Raw genomic sequence first — 24,420 nt, forward strand, 5'->3', positions numbered from 1 at the left:
CTTAATAGAGGCGCCGCGCCCTCCTCCAGGTGCTCGTACGTTCAGGCGTGAGGTGAGGGGGCGGGGTCAGCGAGCGGGCGGGCTCACGAGAGAGGCGGGACTTCCGCTGGCTCCTCCCCTCCCGCGCGTCGCTGCTGCTCGTCTTTCCGGGAACGCCGCTCCTCGGCCCGTAGCGCAGCCGCAGCCATGGGGGGCAAGAACAAGCAGCGGACCAAGGGCAACGTGCGGGTGAGTGAGCGCTGCCGCCTTGCTGTCCTAATCTCCTCTGTGGGGCCGTCTTGCCCAGCCTGGGTGGGCGGCTGAGCTCGGCTTCGCGGTTCGTGGCCTCCGCCGCTGGCGGGCAGTTGAGGCCGCCCTACTCTGTCCGTTCCCGTTGTAGGGGCCGCGGCAGGGCTCTTCGCTGGACTGAGGTTTGTGTGGCCTGAGTGAAACTTGACCGAGGTGCCGGTGAGGGGTGTTTTTGGGTACCTCTGACCCAGCTCGCCGTCGCCTTTAGAAGGAGTACCGGGGTACCGTTGGGCATGTCACTGGTGCTGGGGTTTCATGCACAAGAAGAGTATCCTACTACTGTGGGTAGTGTGTCCGTGTGTCTTGTGAGGGGAATTAGGAAAGTAGGGTGAATCTCAGCAAGTTGTCATTAGCCCAGAACAAAGCTAGTGGCAATTAGGAGTTAAAAGGTATTTAGTGTATATTAAGGTAGGAAGGTTCTACAGAGGGATCTGGGTAGACTGGACCAGTGGGCTGAAGGCAACCCTTTGAGGTTCAGCAAGACTGAGCGCTGGGTCTTGCGCTTTGGCCACAGTAACCTCATGCAGTGCTACAGGCTTGGGGCAGAGTGGCTGGTAGGCTGTGTGAAGGAAAAGAATGTGGGGGTGTTGGTCATCAGCCTGCTGAACATGAGCCAGCAGTGCCAAGGTGGCTAAGAGAGTCAACTGCATCCTGGTTTGTGTCAGAAGTAGTGCAGTCAGCAGTACCAGGGAGATAGTCATCCCCAATACTCCAGACTGCACCTGGAGCATTTTGCACCCCTCACTATGGGAAAGGTGTTGAGACCTTTGCCTGAAGTCCAAAGAAGGACAGCAAAGCTGGTAAAGGATCTGGAGCACAAGTCTTATGAGAAGTGATTGAGGAAAGAGTAATTCAGTCTGGAGACCTCATCGCTCTCTACAGCCACCTGAAGAGAGGTTGTAGCAGAGTGGGGGTCAGCCTCTTCAGGTATCAGTGATAAGATGAGAGGTAATGACATCATTTTGTTCTGGGGAGGTTCAGGTTGGATATTAGGAATGATTTCAGAAAGAGTGGTGGAGCACTGGCACAGGATGCCCAGGCAGTGGTGGAGTCACTGTCCCTGGAGATGCTCAAGAATTGTGTGAATGTGAAGGATGTGGTTAGTGGGGGTGGGCTGACATTTGGACTGGATGACCTTAGTGGTCTTTTCTAATCTTAATGATTCTATTGTTGGATTCTATGATACAGTATTACAGATGACTTTAAATCATCACACAGTTTCAGGACTGCCTCTTCAGAAGAGCATTCTTGAAATAAACACGAGGCCATAGCGTGATCAAGGTGTTGATTTAACTGGGGCGGGCGAGATTAATTGCTGAACTCCAAACTACCCACTGCAGTCTGATGGGATAGTATTACATTGTCTTACATACGTATCCTTTTGATTCATTTTTCTAAATTGTTCTTGACCTTTTACTTCGTTGCCGGTAGGGCACCTTTCCTCCTAATCCTCTGAGTGTGTCATGGAAGCTGTGTTGGTTCGATTTCAACGTTTAAATTGTGGATGTCCCGTTTTGGAAGGCTTTGTTTTAAATAGAAGGTTAATTATAAATCGTATCGTTATTTTGAATGCCTGATGGATGCAAAATTAAATAAGTGATCGATGTGTATAGCTGACTGATGTCTCTGTCCTTTGTTAGCCTTCTAGCAGCGGCCGGGCTGCAGAGCTCCTCGCCAAAGAACGTGGAACAGTGCCTGGGTTTATCGGCTTTGGAACATCGCAGAGTGATCTAGGTTATGTTCCTGCAGTTCAGGGTGCAGAGGAAATAGACAGCCTCGTGGATGCTGATTTTCGAATGGTCTTGCGAAAACTCTCTAAAAGGGATATCATAACAAAATTAAAAGTAAGTGTATAATTTCTACCCAATTAAAAAAAAATTATATTGGAAGAGTTGTCCTCATTTTCTGAGGATTTGGAGAGGAATTTATCAAGGTATCCAGTCCTATGTTCCTACAGTATATTTATTAGAGCTCCAGTACAGAAGATAATTTGAAAGACTTCTAAAGCTGCCCATCAGACAGTGCTGACAGAACATTCATAAAATTAACTCTATGGATGCTGAATTTCAAGAAATAAATTAATTTTTGAAAGAGAGTTGCAGTATCTCAAAGAAGCTAATAAACTGGAAAATGTGGCTATGTGTCAGTTCTTAAATCGTGCTGATATCTTTTTTTTTTAGGCTATGCAAGAGTTTGGTGCGATGTGCAAAGAAAGAGAAGCAGAAGTTGTTAAAGGTGTTCTTCCTTACTGGCCAAGAATTTATTGTAAAATCTCACTAGTAAGTACAAAAGTATATAGATTAGAAATTTCTATGAAGGTTTTCTGTGAAAATGCCTAAGGTGGTCTTATTGATCTGTCTTTTTTTTGTTGAAATTGTTGGCTTGATCTAGGAAGAAGACAATGAGGGAAAGTAGCATTCTTTGTTAGTGAGATGTTTCTGTATTGGCAGTGGGGTAACCTTCAGCTGTTGATGCCTGGGCTTTTTCTGTTGTTTGGACCTTGTTCTTTAATCATGATACCTCCATCTGGAATGGCTACTGTTGAAAACATGATATTGATCAAAATGAATCGTTAGAATACATTGAAATCATTCCTGATGTTTCTTTTAGATGCCAAGAGCATAGAAAATATGATCTAAATTGATATAGAAATAACCATATATACACAGACAAACTGCAGATTAAGTGCACAATTTGTGTAGGCTTATGGTAGTTTCAGTTGACAATGTCTTCAAGGCTTTCTGTTTTTGTTTCCTCCTGTCTTTTTGTTAAATGTTTGTCTAAAATAGAGATGATGACTGTAGTTATATCTGTGAAAGGTTATGGTTCTGGATGTGTAATGTATCAAGAACATGTTGGTGTGGAGTTAGCGCTCTTCTTTATTGGGGAGTATTTGAATATTCAAATCTACATAGATTGATTCATTGCAAAAAATGGCTGAACTGAGAAAAAGCTGCTTTTGTTTCTGTGTGTGTGTGTGTGTGTGTGTATGTGTGTGATTTCTTTTGCTCTGAAATGCTTGGCATCAGAAGTATACTTCTTTTTGCTTCAACAGGATCACGATCGCCGTGTTCGAGAAGCAACTCAGCAGTCTTTTGAGCAACTGATCCTTAAAGTGAAAAAACACTTGGCGCCTTACTTAAAAAGTATCATGGGATACTGGCTAATTGCACAATGTGACACTTACTCCCCTGCCGCTTCTGCTGCAAAAGAAGCTTTTGAAAAAGCTTTTCCTTCAAGCAAACAACCTGAAGCCTTAGCGTTCTGTAAAGATGAAGTTCTTAATGTGAGTTGGTATTTCTTTAAGGCTTTGTGTGTATGTGTCAACTTCTATTCAAAGTTCAAAACTCATCCCCACCTATTCATTGTTAAATTTCAGTAAGATAAATTTGGTTTTCACCTGAAGATGTGCTCCTACTAATGTGAAGAAAAGGCTGATACAAAGATAACTCTTGTTTTTTGACATGTTGTTTCAATGGAACCATACAACCAGAAGAATTAATGGGATGAATGTTACTGTGTGCTTTTCTCTGTAGTGTTGCTTGTCATCAAATAACGTTGCTGACAGCTAGAATAATGATGCAGATTAGCTGCAATAGTGGATGATTAAAGAACGCTGAACACTCTCAGAAAGCTGCAACAATTGGTATTGTTACCAAGTTTAATACTATTCTGCTATTCAATATGTGAAACTGAATTTAAGAAGATAAAGTTTGCATTGCTAGCCATCGTATACCAACTTAACCATTTTGTTTAGCCTCAGTTTATCATCTTTTTCGCCAGAAAAATGTCAGTGTAGGACTGCAGCTTAAGTATTAGAAAGTCTGGATTCAACAACAGCCATTGTGGGGTCAGTAATACTGTTCTTGCTCACTAGCATGTCTGTAATACATTTAAGAAACTCAGCTCAGGGATTTGCAAGTTTTACTGTGGAGCTGTTTCTGAATAATATATGGGCTATACTATTCACAGAAGTATTATATTCTTGTGCGTGTGTATGTGCATAGACATATTATTATTTTTTTTTCCTCCTTAGGTTCTTCAAGATCACCTTCTGAAAGAAACACCTGACACACTCAGTGATCCTCAGTATGCTAACCTAAATATGTTTAAGTCTTGGTCTATGTTGGGTTTTACTCTTCTTGCTGATGTAGTGGATCTAGCTCTGTTAAAGAGAGAGAATAGTTATGTGACTCTAGATCCCAGGAACTTTCCTTGGGATTTGTGAAAGTATTTATGCTTATCAGTTGCCTAATTCCTCTTTCGGATCTTTTAAGGTCTTATTTACGAATAGCTGTGGAAGATGGGATGACTTGAAACTCTAGTACTTTATAGAGTAATGTGGTAGCACTGGAGCATATGGAAAGCCTGTTCATTAATTTAGGGTTCACTTTAATTTTATTTTCTTTTTTTTTCTGAGAACTGTACCAGAGGAAGAAAGAGAAGCCAAATTTTTCCGGATTTTGACCTGTTCCCTGTTAGCTTTAAAAAAGTTGCTTAGCATGCTGCCAAAGAAAGAGATGCATTCGTTGGAGGAAAAATTAATGTCGCTTCTGTCTCAAAACAAATTTTGGAAATATGGTAAACACAGCACACCACAGGTAATTTTATTTTAATTATTTTGGAGAGTTTTCATTCAAGATAATGCATTGGATCTAAGCAGATAGGAATGCCTTGTGTCCTTCAACAATTAACTCTGTATTTTGTTGCATTATGTTTGAAGCAGTTCCCAGATCTCTAGACCGTAAATGGATAATATTGTTCTAAATTTCACCTAACAGGAGTTGTGTTAGGAAGTGAAATGTAATGTTAGTAAAATGCATGTTATCAAGGACCGAATTATTTTAAAATATTAAAAGTTATTTTAATAGTATTTAAGCCTTTGCTGTTGTGCGAAAATATGGAGCCTGCCTTTTGTCTTTAGAAGTAATGTTACATAACAATGTGTAGCAACACTGCTTTGCCATTTGCCTAATGACTTTGTTTTTCTGTGGTCCGTCAGGTTCGTTCAGCTTTCTTTGAGCTGGCTTCTGCTTTTTGCCAGTACTTGCCTGAACTGGTGAAAGCTGAAGCACCAAGAGTTTGTCCTGCTGTTCTTCTCAGTATTGACGACAGTGATGCAGTGGTGTGTCCTGCTCTTTGGGAAGCTGTTCTTCATGCTATTGCCACTATTGAGGTAACATAATAGACATAATAGACCTAAGGGGCAGATGTTTCACTGGAATGTCGCATTTAATTTTTCACCAGGTACCAGAGTTTTGTGTGGAATAAGCAACAGCTTATCTGGGTTTTCTTCTTGATAACATGAACTTATTAATGCTTCACACTCCTTCCTGCACCTTAGGATATCAGTGAAACTTTCAAATCTGTTGTATCCAGCAGGGCTAGTTTTATAAGTTTAATTAAGTTAACTTGAACCTGTTGGATTAAAAGTAGATAGAACATTTTCCTTGGTTGGAGAAGGTTACGAAAATGACCTTCAGTGCTTTTTTGCTTTCTTTGTTTTCTCTTCTAACTTAATGCTTTTTTAATTGTTTTTTTTTTTTTTGAATGAAATATCAGATTCACTGAATTTAATAGCAGGGCTAGCAGTGCTTCCCATAAACATACATTGTACATGTTAAACAGCTTTGTTGTAGATACCTTGAATGACGATAGGTCAGAGGACAAAAATCTTTAAGGTGTGAGAAGAAAGCGCTAAGGTATTTTGTAATCGTGAGAAGGTTTTTTTCAGGAAGTTTTGAAGTTAGTGATGCTTCAGAAGTTAGGATTTTGAAATCAATGCTTGTTCTTAATGATAAGAACAGAATTAAATAAAGAAGCAGTTATGCTAGTAATTTTTTATGAAAGATTCTTAAGCGCAGCATCATTAAAGAAAAGTGTTTAACTGCAGTTTTATCACAATTACTTGTAAAAATTCACAGCTAAAATAAGGATTTTTAAAAATAGGGGAAATCAATTTAAATTTAAAATAAATTGCTTCAGCTACAACTTAACCAGACAGATTAAATGTCTATCTAAGGAGTTCCTCCAAAGTAACACATTCTCTTTTAATTTACATTAAGTATATTTCTTTCTCTAGGACTGTTGGAGTCATGTAAATGCCAGAAAAGGAGTTCTACCAAAACTGTGGACAGTACTTCGAGAAGGTGGACGAGGACTAGCTACTGTTATATACCCAAATATTTTGCCATTCATTAGCAAGGTACCTCCTGGCATCACAGAACCAAAGCTGGAATATTTCAGAACTTTTTTCAGCTCAATGATTCAAGGGTATGAACCACAAACTGCACTTATTTGTTATCAGTCTCTTATATTTGGAAACAGGACGAATCTTTAAGTATTTAAACGTAGGTAACTGTATCTCTTGGCTTGAGGATATTTAAATATGCATGTATCGTTAATTTTGAGAGGAGGAAAAACCACTCTCTTTGCTGTTGTATCTGAAAATAACATTTTCAAATTACTTTTGCAAATCTAGTGCTAAAGTCAGTCGTTTGCAGCTGTCCTGCTGAACCTCCTGTGTGATTTTTATTGCATATTCCTTGCCAAAACCATTCTTACCTTTTTTTGTCAAAGTTTTGTGTTCATTCCATGATAAGTTTTGAAAGGAAAAATGGGATATGAATTTCAAGTTGAGCTACTTCGGAGAGATCAGGTTCTTCTTTCCAGTGTAGGGGTCTCACTTTATTATAGATTATTGAGGGTGAGTGCTGTGATTGTGAAATCTACTATGTGTGTATATAATCTACCTTTAATTCTTATTACATTGATTTTAAAGGATTTCAACTGCTACCTTATTTTTTCCTTTAAAATGTCAATAGCAGTTGTCTGTCAAATGTAACTTACATACTTTGTATGCATTATATACTCACAATATGTATCTTTCTCTGAAATACTAAAATTATTTAAACCAATCTTATTTAAACTGAGTTCTTGACTGACGGTGAGGTGATCATTAGCAGAGTTCTTTGAGGATGTGTTGTGCAGTAATTTAATGTGGTCTTTAAATGGTGATTTAAGTGTCAGTGTCGCTCTGAATCAAACTGATTGTGGTGAAACTTTCTTTTGATGGCTTTTTGTGGTTTTTTTTTTTTTTCATTTCTTGTGATGATTAGTTCCTTTCTTTTTGTATTATAACATAAGCTACAGGCTTAAAATAATAATAGGATGTCATAGAATAGTAAAATCATGGAATCACCAGGATTGGAAAAGACCTCCGAGACTGTCCAGTCCAACCATCCAGCAACCAGCAGTATTTCCCCACAAATCCATGTCCCTTAGTACAACAGCTAAATGTTTCATGAGCCCTTAAACCTGTTTAGTGTGTATAGAAAACTGCAGGTGAGCTTTTGAGACCTTTTACAAGTAGCTGAAACAGTGAATTGTATTCTTGATTGGAGAAGTTTCCTCAATTTACTTAGCAGTTGTTATTTTTTTCCTTTCTACTTAATATTGAAACAAGAGGAAAAAGATGTTTTAATATAATTTGTATTACATGCCTAGTTTTAATGTTTTGACTCTTTGAGCGTGTCCTCTTGAATTCATTTCTGTCTGACAATTCAATGGGTTTTGTCTGGATAAAAGCAACGTAATCAGGGTTACATCGAAGCGTTACGCTGGGTTTCTCTGAAGCTTAGACAACTGGCTGTTCCTACTCTCACCTCAGTGTTACCTTTCACAGGTTGTCAAATGAGCGGGCACTAGCCAGTCCTTCAGAAAGTTCAGCAATTGTAACTACTTTTATGGAATGCCTGCGCTTTGCTGTACTGCAGAAAATAGATGAAGATGAACAAAGACAAATACATCAGATGTTAATATGTGACCAGGTATTTGTTAAAACTACCTCGTGTTCTTTCAACGTGCACGTAATAGTTCAAAGTTAAAACCATCAACTTCTGTCAGGATTTATTTCTCTGTTCGAAGTCTCACTAGATTTTACGGAGAAAAAATAATGTTATTGAAGTTGTTCAATATTTTCCTTGCTATGAATTCAGCCTGAATAGTTCTGAGGTTTTTGGTCTTGGTTTCCAGAATGTTTTTCAAAATGAATAGAATTTCCTGGTATTAAGAACAACGAAAAGAATTTCTGGTTGGATCAATTTATTTTTATTTTTTCCTTCATAGCTAATTCCTCTAATTGATGCTGTACTTCAGGAGCCCAGGTTACAAAATGGACCATTATTTTATCAAATAGCAGAAACAATAAGCTCCTGGGAAGCCAAAGCTGAAGTCTCTAGTGATGATAATACAAATGAAGTCTTCCAGAAACTATTGTCAAATTTTTGGGACCATCTTTTAAAAATGTGTATACTTCATGTTGATAAGTTGGAGGCTGATGAGAAGACATTGTTTGCCATATCTGATATGCTGGAAGTTCTTCAAAATCCGAAGACTGCTACGAAACCAAACAGTAGAAAATCCCTAAAAGTAAAATTTTCAGATGAGGATGAATCTGAAAGGAACATGGAGAATGGAAAGATCACGGAAGTGAGGAATAATAGTGACTCTGAAATACAAGCTGACCTACAGCATAGTTCAATTCTAAGGAAAGAACCTTTAGAAAACTTAGTCTGCCACCTTTCTGAGCTGAGTATTGTGTATGTCAATGAACAGAAGTCAGAGCAGCATTTGAAATTCCTTTCTGCCCTCCTCAACTCTTTTTCTTCAAACAGAGTTTTTCAAGTACTTTTAGAGCAGGGAAGCAATGCAAGCTGTCCTCCAGCTGAATCCCAAGAGGACATAAAAGTTCATAATGAAAATCCATCTGTACAATTTCTGTATATGAATTTAATAACTTGGCTTAAAGAAGACTGGAGGAAAGACATGCATTTTCTGGTTGATATTTTGTACAGTGTGCTTAAGTGTTGCAACAGTAATGATGAAAGGAAAGTCATTCTTGATGATTTAATGAAGGTATGTCTTGAGTATTTTTTTTTTAATAGATTTTACTATTTTTTATGGTATGTGGTTGTTTAATCTTTTTACTTTGCAGATGTAGATTTAGAAATGGTTGACATTACAGTGTTGGAGTTATATTTTAATATAAATATATGTAAAATAATTGTTTACATATATATTTACATATATAAATAAGTTCTCTATTACAGAAATTCTCTCTTCTTCATCTTCATACAGTGTGTTTTTATGCTTAGTAATGGGAGGCCTTTCTTTTAATTACACACCTTTATTGGTCTAGATGCTAGAGAGAGACTTGGGAGGCAAAATAACTGATAAATAACTTTGTTACTTTGAAACTTAGCAACTTGTGCTTATCACTTGCAGAAAATAAAATTTTACAACTAACAGTTAAAAAGATATTAAACACTTCCAATTCAGTAAGTACTTTCTGTTACATTTTCTGGAATTTTGTTTTTCTTCTAGATGGACCTGAAATGGATTGTTTTTCTCCAGATAATTCAGAAGGTACGTCTTTAGACTTTGTTGTTGTTGTTGTTTTGCTTAGTTTTTAATGTTTCTCTGGTTTTGAGATTTAGGTGTATTAAACCCCTTTTTGTTTTTTTTTTTTTCAAACTGATGGTAAAGTAATGCAGCAGTACTTTCAAAGTGTTTGTTTTAACCCCGTTTAGAACTAGGGTTAGTCCTAGAAATGAACACAAGAAATCCCACATGCATGCACACCATACATCCATGCATCTTTGTCCCTTCTATTTTTGATCAACTTGCTCTTTGAGCCAGAGGGATTCCTGATTCATTTCTGGAGATCCCTTCAAAACTAGAGAAAATGGAGCTGGGTGTTGGACTGATAATTCTGACTAGATCTGATAGACTGATCATCACCAGTACTTGTGTTATCTTTCTCTGTTTGTTATGGAGTTCATATTTGCTTCAAAAATAGGTATGTAACCTCCTGTATTGTTTTTGAAGGCTATGAAATAGTGATGGATTAGGGATCTAGACATCATGCTGAGAAATGATTATCACTCATAAATTGTGTGTACAAGAAAAAAGCTAGTATCCCATTATTTCTGCATAAGGATATTGAAAAATTGGTATGCAAGTGAATGCCTGGGATGAAATATGGAGTGTATTACAAATTTTTTGGACAAGAACTTGCATCATTTGGCTGATTATCTACTGGGTTTACATTTCCTTACAGATACTATGTTTGCTTGTTTGTTTGTTTTTTTTTAAGCTTTTATCCCATTATTATTCAGTATGCTTTTCTGATTGTGACCAGTCATCTGTTTTTAGAGAAATTCAGATGCTGTAAATAAATTTTATTTCAGCAAAAACTTTTAGTTACCAGTAAGCTAGCTTTTTTTCACCCTGATTTAGGCATTTTCTGGCCTCTGTAGTTGGAGAAGAGAGAAAAAGGAGAGCTCTTAGAAGGTGTCTGGCTTCACCTTGAAGTAGAAGTCTGACCTAGCAGTAAATTACTGTCTTTAGCCAAAAAGGAAACTAAGGGAATGATCACTGACATATTTACCTAGAGACTTACTGTTTCTGACACAGTAGGATTCCTGCTTGTGTAGGTTTGATTTGTGGTTTCTGAGGACTGCATATTAATATTATACATCATAATAGAAGTTAATAGCTTTAAAAGATTATAACAATTATTTTCTTTTTGTCATTCAGGCATGCTCTAGCACAACCAAACTTTCGTTAATCTCTGGGTGGCTGAAAGGAGATATGCTTGGAGAAAGACTTGTAATGCTGGCAGATGATCTGTGTCACCTGGGTTTAAAACCAATAGCAACCTCATCAGAATCATCCTCTTCAGAAAAATGGACCGTCCTGAGCTTGGTGTTGTCACAACACATTAAAAATGGTAAACATATTTCATCTTTGGAGTTTGTGAATTGTAAATTCTGCACTTAAACTTGGTTTTTGTTATCAGAATTCTGGAAGTTTCAGTGTAGAGGAGCATCAGAACTTCCTTCTCTCTCCAGACAGAAACTTCAACTAACTTGATTCCTTATGGTTCATGGTGTCCTGGGACTGATTTCTCAGTGACTTGGCTGTTTATCAACTTGTAGAACTTGAATATACTACTAAGCTCAAGGCATTCATTTAATGTTGGGTGCTTTGTGATGTGTTTTACTGCACGTTGGATGAAGTCTGAGAGACCTTCAGGGTTCTTCTTGACTTGCTTATGTAAGTCAAAGTACAGCATGTGACTTTCAAAAAGATTTTTGATGTGTTCTCTATTCTGAATTTCTCAAGGTAAGCTGGCATGAAGTAAAAGGAAAGGCTTTTCATGGCTCAGTAACCTATTAAAGTGATAGGAATTAAAGGGAAACGAGGATGAATTGTGAAAGGGTGGTAATTATTTCTGATATATTATTCAGATTAATCAAAACTAAAATGTAGGGATTTGTGGCAGTGTTATGATACTGAATGATTAACTGACAAAAATAAAACTGAAATTTGAGACTAATAAATATAAAAAGTATGTCCAGGGAGAACTTAATTGTGATTTTCTTCAGTGAACTGTTAAAATTCAGAATTAGTTTTTAGGAACTGCTGTAAGAAAAACTGAGGACCTGTGAATATCATTGTTAGCACTAGGATGTCAGTATCTTGATTATAGTCTGTAGTTTTGGTCACTTCAATATTCTTGTTCACTTAAATGTTTTGGGTTTTTTTGTTTTGTTTCTGTTATTTTAAAAAAGATACAATAAAATCAGAAAATATCCAAAGAATTTGTTAGACGAAAGTGATGGTTTCTGTTTAGAATCAAAAGAATGAGAACTCTTCAGCTTACTGAGGAAGTTTACAAAGGAGTTTGTTTTTGATAAAGAGCCATGGACTCTGTAATTCATATGAAAAGTGCAAATAGGAAGGATCTTCTCACTGCTTTTGAGAAGAGAAGAACCCAATGGTTCTATGTTTAAAGCCTGAGGAAAGACAAAGGTGTGCTGCTTCATACAGTTCCACATTAGTGAAACTCAATACAACAGTATGCTGTGGAGTTTGAGTATAAATGGAAGTAGAATAGTACATAGATTCACTCCCAGAAAGAGAGTGATATTCATAGGAGATAGATCTGGCTGGGTTAATTATATCCAATGCCCGTGTGGAATCTCTGGCTCATAATGGGTTGCCAGAAATTAGGTAGTCAGAGAAGGGTTAAAGGTATCACCCTGCATTTGCTCTGTTCATATGTCTTTTATCAAAGCTGGTTTCGAATATTATATAGATATTTGACTATATGGATACTTGGCTACCTGATCCAAGATGGTTGTTGAATAAGGATGAGAATTTAGGTATCCGTAAGAATGCAGCTAGTTGGCACTTGATTTTTGCATGCTGTATTAGTAAATAAAAAGCATGTAGGTGCATGTTATGTCTTTGAGGTATCATTTGTCAATTTATCAAAGCTTGTTGTTCTTTTCCTATTCCTAATAGAATCTTTGATTGGTGAAACTTATGTCAAAAGGATTATTGATAAACTTCAAGCAGCACTGTCTAAAGCTAAGGATCTTTCAGAAGCTGGAAATACCGAACCATCTGTATCTTTTATCTGTGATGTAGCCTCAAGCTTTTTCAGTTCAGTTAAAGGGTGTTTACTGATGCCATCCTCAGAAGACTTGCTGCTTACCATCTTCCAACTGTGTGCTCAGAGGCAGGATGCTACACATTTAACAGGTGATCTGGAAAAAAGAGTGTTTCTCACCATGTCTGGTTTTGTACTGTTATTTTTTTCGTCAGTTGTTTTACTTACCTCTTAGGTCTTGTTGTGAGATGAATTATCAGCTAGGGGGTGAAAATAATCACTCTTAATCTCAGATAAAATATAACTTATGTATAAAAATTAATTTAAAATTGTTCTGCAGCCAGAAATTTACATATTTGCCCATGACAGTGATCATGTGTAATAATGTAGAAAAAAGAATTCTTTACTTGCTCTAGCACCATTAGTCACGCGATCATTGCTCTAAGATGCAGCTTTTTTATTTTTTATTTTATTTTTTTCTCAATAGATTTGCTTGTAAGCAAGTTAAAGCACACTTGGATATCTGGTGTAAATTCGCTCGTCCGTCATCTTCGGAGTATGCAGAATCAGAGCACCTTTTTGCATAAATCTGCACTATGGATCAAGAATCAAATTCAGTCTTCCTCTTTGGATGTCAAAAGGTAATTGTGATGTGCATGTCTGTGTTACAGTATGTTGTTCCCTAAGACAAATGAAGATCAAACCTATACAATTCCAAATTTACTTGGCATCTGTGTTATTTAGAGTTTTTTAAACCTGTCAGACGTGGGAACTATGGCTTATAAAAGCATAATTAAAACATAGCATGAAAATAGCATTGTCATTTACAACAAGGTTTTGCTTGATAATGCCGAACTTGTTTGCAGCATTTTTTGTTTTTCTCAGCCTTCAGGTTTTGATCTCTGCAGTTAGTGATTTATTGTCTACGCTTCTGGAAGCTGACAGACAGTCTGGATGTCTTGTGGGAGCTTATGTTGAGCACGTTATGCCCAACAGAACTGAATGGGAAAAATTACGTGAGTCTCTTTCTGCTGAGGTATGAAAATGATAATTGTTTTCACATTGTAGTTAACCTCACCTGTCTGCAATTGCATGACATTTCAGGTGTGATTATACATATCAGCACGTGTCCTGTGGTTCTTTTTGGCCTCTATCCCTGTTGGACAAAATCTGTATGGTTATGGCCCTACCGGTACTGCTGGAGACAAGCAAAATCAGTGAAATTATACTTTTTGGCATGAAACATTGGCAACTTACTTTACAACTCTGAAATTTTGTCTGTCAGAATATATCTCCTGAAGATATTCTATAAGTAAACTAATCTATAAGATTATTTTCTGTGTAACACTAATACCTGCAGGGTAACTTGATGTGCTGATTGTAAACTAAATGCTGGTATGACTAGATTGAGAGAGAGAGAAATAATTTTCTGTCCAACTATTAATCTTCAGTAACCCCACTATTTTTTTTTTTTTGTTTTAAGCTGTATAGCATTCTAAATGTATGTATTTATTTCTGAGGCAATATTACAGTCTCAAGTAACTGCTGTGGATTTATTTCTTATGTACACAAGGGGGTGATCCTCATTGTTATGCTCTTGGTGTAAACTTGTATCTTCCGTGGTTATTTTTTAGTCATTGTGAATTTTTAACATTAAATAGATCATTCATCTTCTGTGTATCATTAAGATCTCAATCATTTGTTCATAAACTTTTTATTCACGTATTACAGTGGATGCACAAACCTCTTTTGGAAGGAAGGCTGAGTATGAATTGTGAACATTTGGGATCATGTGTTAAGCTATGTGGCACAACTAAACTTCCAGGACATCTGTGTACTTCAGCCTTATTAAGTAAAATGGTGCTACTTGTCCTGGAAAATGATATGGTGAAGGGAAATGAGGATGCTGAAAGAAAGAAAAATGACAATATAAGTAAGTTACAGTGGTAAAATTTAAAGGAATTTGATTTTGTAGTAGTTCTAATTGTCGATTTTGTTGATTTAGAATTGAATAATGAAATTTTGGCATGTATCAGAAATATATATGCATATAGTTTTGCTTTAGGTGTCCTTTTTAAGTATGAGTGTGTGCTTACACTTTTAGGGCCTTTTGCTTCATATACATGCTATCTCAACAGGAGTTTGATTTTAGGGAAGTTTGAATTTACAGTGAATCTCAAAGTTGTTCCTCGCCAAAGCATGTATGTGCACTGGAGTGAGTGGATAACAGTAGATGTATCCATGCCATCAAATAAAAGCCCTTTGCATTTAGATGCAACTTTTCTGAATTCTACTGGATGAAATTTAATTTCCTTTGGTTTATAAAAATGTAAAATCAGAGATAGCATAGTCAAATTAACAATTCTATCTCTAGTGTCCCAGTGTGAAGATAAGTGTAATTGTTCAGTGTGGGTCTTTGTAAGCCAATTGGAGGAGAAAAAACCCACAAACCTAGTACATGCCAGCTATCTATTTAGTTGTATTTTTGTTTGTTTGTGCTCTGGATTTAGATCTTGTTTGCCTTGTCTGCAGAAATGTATATTTAAAAAAAAAAAAAAAAATGTTACGGAGAGGATGTAAACTTCTTGTGCTTCATTTCCTTTAAAACTTTTTGTACATCTATGGTAGTTTATTCTTGCTTTTTTTTCCTTTGTGTTTAATGATGTGATGTCAGATAACCCAGTTTGTGCTCTAAGTATCTGAGCATGTGTATAAATGTTGTTGTCTTAATTACAAATTACATTACAAATACATTAAAACAACAACTCTAACAAACAACAACTATAACAAAAACCAGACTTCTTACCTATCCATTGAATATACTCAACAGTTGCTTTTGTTATTTAATTAGTTGCAGAACTGTTGTATTCATTACAATGGATTGAAGAATTGGAGAATCCTCCTTATCTGCTTCTGGAATATCTTCATATGTTAGAAGAAATGCACATCACATATGAGAAGTTCAGTGCACTCAGTAATACAACTACCCTTCAGCAAACAATATTTGATAGGTATGTAAGAACAGGCAAAAATTGAACCACAGTACAGCCCTTAGGTCTTTATACTTTGCAGTGTGTAGAGTATTGACTGTTAAGCACTTCTGTTAAATGCTGTAGTTTTTCCTTATGTATATTGATTCATATTTCATCCAAATGCTTGTGTGGTGAACTGTTTCTGTATAGTATTTATTAACCAAGATCTGTTTTCTTCTTTTGAAGATCAGAGGAACATGGAAGACTCTGGTCCTTAACCATGGCCAAAGTGATTTGTGGAGAAGGCTCTGTATCCTGTGAGATGAAAAAGCTTTTTAAGACGAGCGAAGGGTATCTAAATACTGTTGCCTATCAGCTCTTAAGCAAAATTGTCATTGCAAATATTGCTGATGTTAAGTAATACTGATTCTGATGATCAACATATGAATAGTGAAAATTTGGTCGTGTATGTATGTGATAGGTAAAAATGAAACATTGTATAGTGTGTGGGATTAGTTACATTGCAGGATATTAAGTGGCCTCTAGATCAATATGAACCAGTTATCATTTTGTTTACTAGTTAAAGCGTTGAGTTTATTTTTGATGTTCTGCTTGTTTGAATAGGTTTCTGCCATTAACAGAGGGCAGACTGCATACACTTCAGTGCCTGTCACACTTTTTAATTGAGGAAGAGAAGAGAGAACTTGTTTTCCACTGCGTGGCCAAACTTATGACATGTCCACAAACAGAGCTCTCCAGTACTGATGGTCAGTATGGTTTTCTACCTCAGCACGCTTCATTATAATTTAAGAACATTGTTTTGTATTAATGTTTGCTTTTATGTGAATTAACTGTAATCATATCAATTTTACTAGAAATCAATGTGTCTGCAGTTTGCGTATTTCTTCTAGACTGTTTGGCATTGTGGTTTTCTGTCTTTTTAAGGAAGTACATCTATACGTGCCTGGTCTAAAATTAGAACTTAGAGATTAGCAGTATCAGTTAAAAGAATTTTGATACAACCTTCTTGTTTGGTCTGTCTGATTTGGACACATTTGCAAACACTGGATTTTTCAATTCATCATTTAAGCTTTTTATAGCATGCAGAATATTTCTGTTGTTTACTGGTAGTGTTGTGACTGGTTTTAGTGAGAACTCCTTTGAAGTTCATAGTTTTTTGAGCAGTTCATATAGTGAATGCCATGTCATGTGCTGAATAAGAACTGCTGTACATGCATTTCTAACTGCTTTTGGAAAATTACTTAATGAGGTAATGAAGATGTGTTATGATTGCTTTGAATGTCCTGTAGGAAGAATGACAATAAGATTGTGAAAACTTTTTTTACAGAAATGTTCAGAAATACACAAAATCCTTCTACATATCTGAATTACATGTGATCTTAAACAAACAAAAAAACCTTTCTATTCTGTCTTGGTACTGTTTTTTTTATGATTTCTTGCACATCGTCTTATTGACTGGTGTACATTTAAAAAAAAAAAAAAAAAAAAAAAGGTTTATTTCTATGTTTTCTTCTTTAACAGGACCACACTTAAATTGAAAGAAAACCTCTATGGCCATTTTAAACTGTTGGCATCTGTTCCTTGGTAGTGTTCTCATGTTTTCAGATGAGCTCTTTCAAATGAATGTCCTTTAAGTATGGATATCTTCAGTGTTAGTTTCATGTAGCAATTGAAGATAATGTTTCTACTGTTACAGTTTCTATAATGCTTGTTCTTCAGGCTTTGTTGTGAATCTTACAGGAGTTTTTTGATTATTGGTTTGAGTGTTTGTGTTGGTTATAGTATTTCTAATGTAATAATGGCACCTATGGATTAAGTGTTAAAAGCAAATACCTTAGCTGCTGTCCAAACTGTTAATGATATTAAGTGTCTAATCTATGCACGTTCTAATGTTTGTCTTACCTTGATAATCAATGCCTCCTGAGGGATAATATTTTTATTGTGTCGTAGGAGCTTTTGGGTGTCTCTCCATTTTGAATTCCTGCTTGAATGACAAAAGTTTTGGTTGTGATCACCTCTTACCTGGAGTACTAAAAATCATAATGTCTTGGAAAAATGATAATGAGGACAGCTTCCTCTTTAGCTGGTGGGTGCAACTTTGAGATATTTTCACTTTTTCTCCCCCCCCCCAGTTTCTGAAGAGTTTAAAAATATAGGGTGGTTGTGAAGTCAAACAAGACCAAGAAAATAATAACTTAATGCTGTCATCTACCATTTTAGTACTATATTTTTAAGTTTCTGTTGAACTGCATCTTGCAGTTTAAGATTGCTTTGTGTAAGTATCTAGTAAGTCATACTGAAAGGAATTACCTGAAGGTAAGCATATGTAAGAAAGTCAACCTGACAGTAATTCTGTCTGTAAGCAAAGCTGGAAAACTAGGAGCACTTTCAGGTTGTTTTCAAAGCGTACAGAACTGAACAGATTTGCAGGTGTAGCTGAAGATTCAGTTCAAAACTGTGATTGCTTAAGACAGGAGAAAGACACTTAAGTTTGGTATCAAGGTTTTCTAAAATTCTGGACCTGTCATTGTAGTTTGGAAAGTTAAACTTCCAGCAGAGAGTTAAAACGTGCAAGTATTTGTTTGGGTAGTGAGAAAAATCCAGGTAACACCTTTTGTAAATAATTTATAATATTGGGACTATTTAGGGCTTATATTTTCAGTAAGTTATTAATTAAAAAAGAAAACTATTTTTCTTGCTCTTATTTTGTTAAAATTGCTACATTTTGCAGTTCAAAGTTTTAGGAATCTGTTAAAATAACATACAAATGACAAGTACCTCTGATCATCCATTTTGTACCAGTTGACTGACTTGTTTTGAATTGGTAGTTAATGTAGGATTCTCATTTTGAAAGACAAAGTGTCTAAAGCATGGGTAGTAGTAGTCTGGAACAAAACTAATGTGTCCTAAGTGGAGAAGCAAAGGTAATGAAACTAATACTTTCAGTTATAACATGACAATGTGTAAGCTTTAGTTGTATTTTTATTTCAGCAATCTGAAAGAAACAAGTGCTCAGTTGCTTGGTTTCAACATAGAGATGATCCGCTACCTTCCCTTATTGCTGAGGTATTCTACAGCTCCTTTGGCTGATAATGAATGGGACTTTATCATGTGCTCCATGCTGGCTTGGTTGGAGGTAATATCAAAGAGACTATTACTAATCATTACATTACAGTTCATAATGCAATTCTTGGAACAAAACAGGCTAATTTAGGCTGGGGATGGGGAGCAAGGAAGGAGGAATTTGAAAATTAGAATTTAATCTACATTTTTGTACATTTTTTTTTTTTTCCTGCAATTTGGAAATGTAGGCATGGTCTGGGTACAGTTTTACGTTTAGAAAAGTGAGATGATTTCACATTGCATTTTTGGCTCACTTGGCTGCACAAATGCAGTGGAAAAGCTGCAGATGCATACATTTCTTTTTGAATCCACTTGGTGGCAGTTTTAGACTATCATTATAAAGAAGGTCATGTAAGAGAAGTAGTCTAGAATTATAAACATTGGTGAGACTTAGAATTTCATTTCAGCATGTCTTATTAAAATACAGATTACATTTTCAAACTTTTAAAGTAGTTATAATATAGTCTTTGCAATTGAGTCTTCTTTGAAATAGTACTTTGGGCATTAGGGAAGGAATGTAAAACATCTACTTTAAACCAAATATTATTATGAAATCTTCCTTTTTTTTTTTTTTTTTCTTTCTAGACAACATCAGAAAACCATTCACTCTATCATATCCCACTTGTGCAGATTTTTGCCTGTGTCAGTTGTGACCTGGCATCTGCCCTCAGTGCTTACTTTGAACTTGCAGCTTCTAAGACTACTGAAAACCTTCCTGTGAATTTGGTCAGTGAATGGAAAGAATTCTTTTCTGAAGGAATTCACAATTTGCTGTTGCCTCTGTTTGTGAAAGTCACAGGTGGGTATATGGTAGCTGGCAAGGAGGCCATTGGCAGTATGTAATCAGGCTATTCTGAAGTAGAACTTGATGGGCCACATTTTTTTGGTTCATAGGAATATGATGTTAACATAATATTATGTTTATAAAAGTAAAATGGTATGTTTCAACGTATGCTAGTTAGTAAAGTAATTGTATTGCATTGATTTTGAGGTAGATTCTTCTAATTATAGTCTGAATTGTTACTAGTTATGCTTGTTTATCATAGTATCCATACACTGTGCATCACAGCTTGCCTGTCTCATTTTGTACAGGAGAAACAAAAACTGCAGCTGAAGGCTCTTTTCAGAACTCTGTATTAACGTCTTTGGGTGAAGCTCTAACTTACATCTCAAAGGACCAGTTGTTAAACCATAAGCTACCAGCAAAGTTTGTTGCAGGCCAGAAAACAAATCTTCCAGATAATCTACAGACTCTGTTAAATACATTATCTCCACTGCTGCTTTTCCGGGCTAGATCTGTTCAGGTTTCAGTCTACCACATGTTGTATAAGTAAGATCAACAAAAGTCTCACTCTCTTCACTTCCTTCCCATTTATTTCTCATTTATTGATTTTTTTAAAATATGCTCTAGAACAGGCACTTAAATGTTTAGCAAAGTGATATGGCACTATGGAGAAAAAAATGCTTAACTGGGCAACTTGTGTTCTGGATTAGAACACGTGATGTAAAGCCATGAATGCTAAATTTAATTGTCAAAATGAACTAAATAGATACAAAGAAGTTTTACTGCAGTACATGAAAATACAGTTTTATTTTCTATGCCACAGTTAAATATGTATTGTTGTAACTGTGAAGTTATTTATTTTTAACACTTGTTTTAATACTCTTAAAATCCTGAAATGTAAACTGCAACGTTCCAGGTTTGATTTGGTAACCACAGCATCATTAAATAGTCTGACCTTCTTATTTTCACTGAATTAGATATGAATTAGATATGAATTAGATATGAATTAGATATGAATTAGATAGAATTAGATATGAAAATGAAGAAAATAAAGAAAAATGAGTTCTTATGAACTTTTTTGATATCTCTAATACAAAAAGAGTGAACGTAGAATTTAAAGATTGCTGTGTGCCTTTGACTGTTCGAAATGCAGGCAGCAAAGCAGCTGACTGGAGCATAAGAAACTACTGTTATACTGAGGCATTACGTTGTAAGAGGTTTTGTTCTGAGATGGAGATGTTTCTTTCAGTATGAATTCAGGTGTTTGGGAGGTTTGGAGAACTAAGCAAGGCTTACATGCTCTTTGGCTATTGCCATTCAGGAACCAATTTGGATGACGTGACTTAAAGATTTCATGATGTTATTAAAAAGTAATTGCTTGACTTTACTCGTTGTCAATAGTATCGGCATTGATAATTAGAAAGCTATGCATTGAATACATTAAAAATGACTAAAAATTAAATCTAATTTCTTTTCTGTTTTTCTACAGGTTAATGCCTGAGTTGCCTAAATTTGATGATGAAGATCTCAAGTCCTATGGTGATGAAGAGGAGGAATTAGCATTGTATGTATTTTCTCCTCATGGTTCTTTCTTTTTTTTAATATTGTTTTCCCTGTTGTTATTTGTTAAAGAGTTGAGAATTGCAGCACAATAGTCATCTTTCAGAAGCCATTAAAGTGCTTAAAAATGACATGCTTATGACAATAAGAGGTATGAATATTGAAAATCTACAATACAGTTGATTATATCTGTATTTTTACTAAAACTGGAAACAACATTTGCCATTGTTTTCTGGATCCAGTTACTAAAGTAATTAGACTGTATATGTTCTATTGTAAAATCTCAAGGGATGTTTAAACTGCATTGCTGTACTGAGAGTATTTCTAGCTGCACCAGTAGCTTCAACTTCTTTGATTATTCCTTGTATCCACATAGCAAATTAAAGATATCCAAAATTGGAGACGTTTTATATAGATTAAATCTGAAGTCAACAATTAGAACAGGGGATAGGATAATCATTTTTATTTATCTAGCACAGTTCAATGATTAATAATGTGTTTTAAAACAGAGCTGCACAGGGTGTTATAACCCATTGCCAAAACCCAGCCCATCACATTAGTTTGCCCCATTGTTGGTGTGACTTGACTAAAGAAAAAATTTAAGCATTCCATGGTGGAGTTTAAATCAGCTCAGCCATAGACCAAATTCATCCTTTCAGAATGTGGAAAGAATTCAGTTTACGTCTTTCTTCTGAGAAGGAGAGAGACCAACTATTATTTACAGGAGAAAGGACTATTAAGATGTAGCAGTGGTGTGTGAATCTGAAAATAAGTTTTTTCTGTAGTGAAAGACCCCTTCTGTGTTCTGCATACATTGCTTTATTTAAAGGATGCTGGGAAGGTTGTGGATATAAATTCAGATAATGCTCTGCTAAAGATTCCAGTTCACTATGCCAGATAACATTTTTCCATAGATCACCTCCAGCAGCTCTTATGTCTGTCCTTGCCACTCAAGAGCTCTTGCTAGAAAACATCCTAGAATGCATTCCAGTTGGGGAGTTTGCAGTTATTCAGCCCCTGAGCGATGAGTTCTGCCTTGTTCTAGGATATCTTCTCACTTGGAAGTTGACATTAACTTTCTTCAAAGCAGCTTCTTCTCAGGTATATGCTCAGTTTCTTTTCTTTTCTTTTATTTATTTATTTATTTTTTTAATAGCATGTTTACTTGATTTGGGTATTGAGATTTTATTTGGCCTCTTTCTTTTAGTTGTATATTGTCCTACTTCCTTTGGACTTACTGGGACTCCATTCCAAAAGCATCAGTAGATGTCTGTTGAGGATGGCAATATTAGAGGAATAAATTTTAAAATTCATTAATATGGGTTTTTTTTTTTTTTTTTTTGCTGGTTTTAAACAAGCTTGTGACATTTGATGATCTTCAAGTCATTCAAAAGGTTACTGAGAACTAAATCACTCTTCTAAATACTCACTCTGAATCTCAGAATAACTTTTCCTCCATGTAGAAGGAATAAGCTTTTTATTCTCAACTTTGTTTTTGTTGTTTTTCTTATTTTTGTTGTTGTTTGTTCCTTTGTCCAAACATCAGCTGCGAGTTCTCTATTCACAATACCTTAGAAGAACTAAAAGCTTGAACAAACTGCTTTATCACTTGTTCAGGCTTATGCCTGAAAACCCTGTCTTTTCTGGGCTGACTTCAGAAGTTCCGAATAAGGATACAAAAACCTTCTTTACCGAAGAGCTTCAGTTAGATGTCAAAGGTTAGTAAAAATTTGTGTATTTGAGAGAGGTTTTGATACCTTTCAGGCTTTAAAATAAATAAATAAAGAAAGAAAAATAAAGAAAAAAGAAAATTGTACCTGTAAAATAGATATACATGTGTACCTAAGCACAAATATATATTTACTTTTTTTCCCAATAAATTCCCCATTTGAAGCTCAAGGGAAGCTGAAATATTTAACAGAAAAAGAATTGAAACAAAACCGGAAAATGCTACTTAGCAGTGATGTATTTTTTTTCTCTATGCACACAAATATTCCAAAATATTAAAATATGTGATAATGGGATTTCTTCATTGTTTCTATTTTTTTTATGCTAAATTGATTTTTTTTCTCTATTTGAATTTGTAAAAACAAGAATGGATTTTAATATATATTTTTTAATATTTAAAATTTTTGAAACATTAAATTCAGTCTTGCTTTTACCACTGTGTTTAGAAGAATCTTGGTTATTGTAATTACCACTTCTAGCTGCAAAACATGGAACAGAGAAATGGTTTTGAAAGTTGCTTCAGTGAAAGTTTTTTTCAGTGTACCTGTATAGATGTTGATACATCTATTGATGTACCTACAATGATAGTGAGAGATCATTTCTTAGTCTTGTGCTTGAACATCGCTGTATGTTGCAAAGCCGTTTATCTGGATGACAGAAAAGCAGAAATAGGGTAGTTTGGGGAATTAACAACACAACATTTTTTGAGGGAAAGATTTCCTTCATCTCAGAATCGTAGCATGACTTGGGTTGGAAGGGACCTGAAGTATCATCATCAAGTCCCAATCCCCCTGCCACAGGCAGGTTGTCAGACTCTAGATCAAGTACTGGATCATCTCTTTGTACACTTCTGTAGAGCACTGCAAACTTCCAGTGTACTTCAAAAATCACTCCAAAGTAAGCAGTTTGTAATTTCCAGAATGTAAAATTATTCTTGATTTTTGGATTTTGAGTATTCTACCTACTGTTCATCCTCTAAAATCAGAAAATGCTTTTCTAACCATTAAGCGTTACTCCAAAAAACAAACAAACAAGACAGATGGAGAAAGCTGTATTCAAACAAGCAGTTATAGTAAGAAATAGAGAACTAAACAATTTCAGTTTCCACATTTACACTGATATCAGGTTGTTTTGCTTTTCTTTTGTTTGTTTGTCTTGTACATGGTGCAGAAGAACCAACATTTGTGAATAATATGTTAGAGTATTTTAATGTCCTTTCTTTTCTTTCACAGGGGTGGGAGCCCTGTCATCCCAGATCCCGCATTTGGCTTGTTCTGTGTATCATATCACACTGAAAGACTTACCAGCCATGGTTAGGCTTTGGTGGAATAGCTGTGAGAAACGTGTCTTCAATGTTGTGGATAAATTTACAAGCAAGTATGTCAGCAGCGTGCTTTCTTCACAGGAAATATCTTCTGTTCAGACTAGCACACAGCTATTTAATGGCATGACGGTTAGTAAGACTTCTTGTTCCTTTTTTAATT

General features: G+C 35.8%; 1 protein-coding gene across 1 annotated transcript in view; it reads left to right on the forward strand.

Annotated features, from left to right (window-relative positions):
- Window positions 1-134: 134 nt before the first annotated feature.
- The window catches only part of LTN1 (listerin E3 ubiquitin protein ligase 1), a 27,562-nt gene continuing 3,276 nt past the window's right edge, over window positions 135-24,420 (forward strand). The window contains exons 1-27 of the mRNA XM_042866922.1: window positions 135-228; window positions 1,929-2,132; window positions 2,469-2,567; window positions 3,344-3,574; window positions 4,325-4,377; window positions 4,709-4,889; window positions 5,291-5,464; window positions 6,371-6,561; window positions 7,973-8,117; window positions 8,416-9,204; window positions 9,673-9,714; window positions 10,888-11,080; window positions 12,661-12,900; window positions 13,236-13,389; window positions 13,634-13,784; window positions 14,480-14,681; window positions 15,600-15,759; window positions 15,967-16,071; window positions 16,345-16,487; window positions 17,692-17,827; window positions 18,733-18,877; window positions 19,450-19,663; window positions 19,957-20,194; window positions 21,138-21,212; window positions 22,123-22,309; window positions 22,755-22,926; window positions 24,169-24,389. Of these exons, the coding sequence (XP_042722856.1) occupies window positions 187-228; window positions 1,929-2,132; window positions 2,469-2,567; window positions 3,344-3,574; window positions 4,325-4,377; window positions 4,709-4,889; window positions 5,291-5,464; window positions 6,371-6,561; window positions 7,973-8,117; window positions 8,416-9,204; window positions 9,673-9,714; window positions 10,888-11,080; window positions 12,661-12,900; window positions 13,236-13,389; window positions 13,634-13,784; window positions 14,480-14,681; window positions 15,600-15,759; window positions 15,967-16,071; window positions 16,345-16,487; window positions 17,692-17,827; window positions 18,733-18,877; window positions 19,450-19,663; window positions 19,957-20,194; window positions 21,138-21,212; window positions 22,123-22,309; window positions 22,755-22,926; window positions 24,169-24,389 (4,887 nt within the window). The 5' untranslated portion in view covers window positions 135-186. The remainder of the gene's footprint in view (window positions 229-1,928; window positions 2,133-2,468; window positions 2,568-3,343; window positions 3,575-4,324; window positions 4,378-4,708; window positions 4,890-5,290; window positions 5,465-6,370; window positions 6,562-7,972; window positions 8,118-8,415; window positions 9,205-9,672; window positions 9,715-10,887; window positions 11,081-12,660; window positions 12,901-13,235; window positions 13,390-13,633; window positions 13,785-14,479; window positions 14,682-15,599; window positions 15,760-15,966; window positions 16,072-16,344; window positions 16,488-17,691; window positions 17,828-18,732; window positions 18,878-19,449; window positions 19,664-19,956; window positions 20,195-21,137; window positions 21,213-22,122; window positions 22,310-22,754; window positions 22,927-24,168; window positions 24,390-24,420) is intronic.

This window comes from Lagopus leucura, unplaced genomic scaffold, assembly GCF_019238085.1.
Source record: "Lagopus leucura isolate 7727_CA_CO unplaced genomic scaffold, USGS_WTPT01 Super-Scaffold_100001, whole genome shotgun sequence".
NCBI classification, from domain to species: domain Eukaryota; kingdom Metazoa; phylum Chordata; class Aves; order Galliformes; family Phasianidae; genus Lagopus; species Lagopus leucura.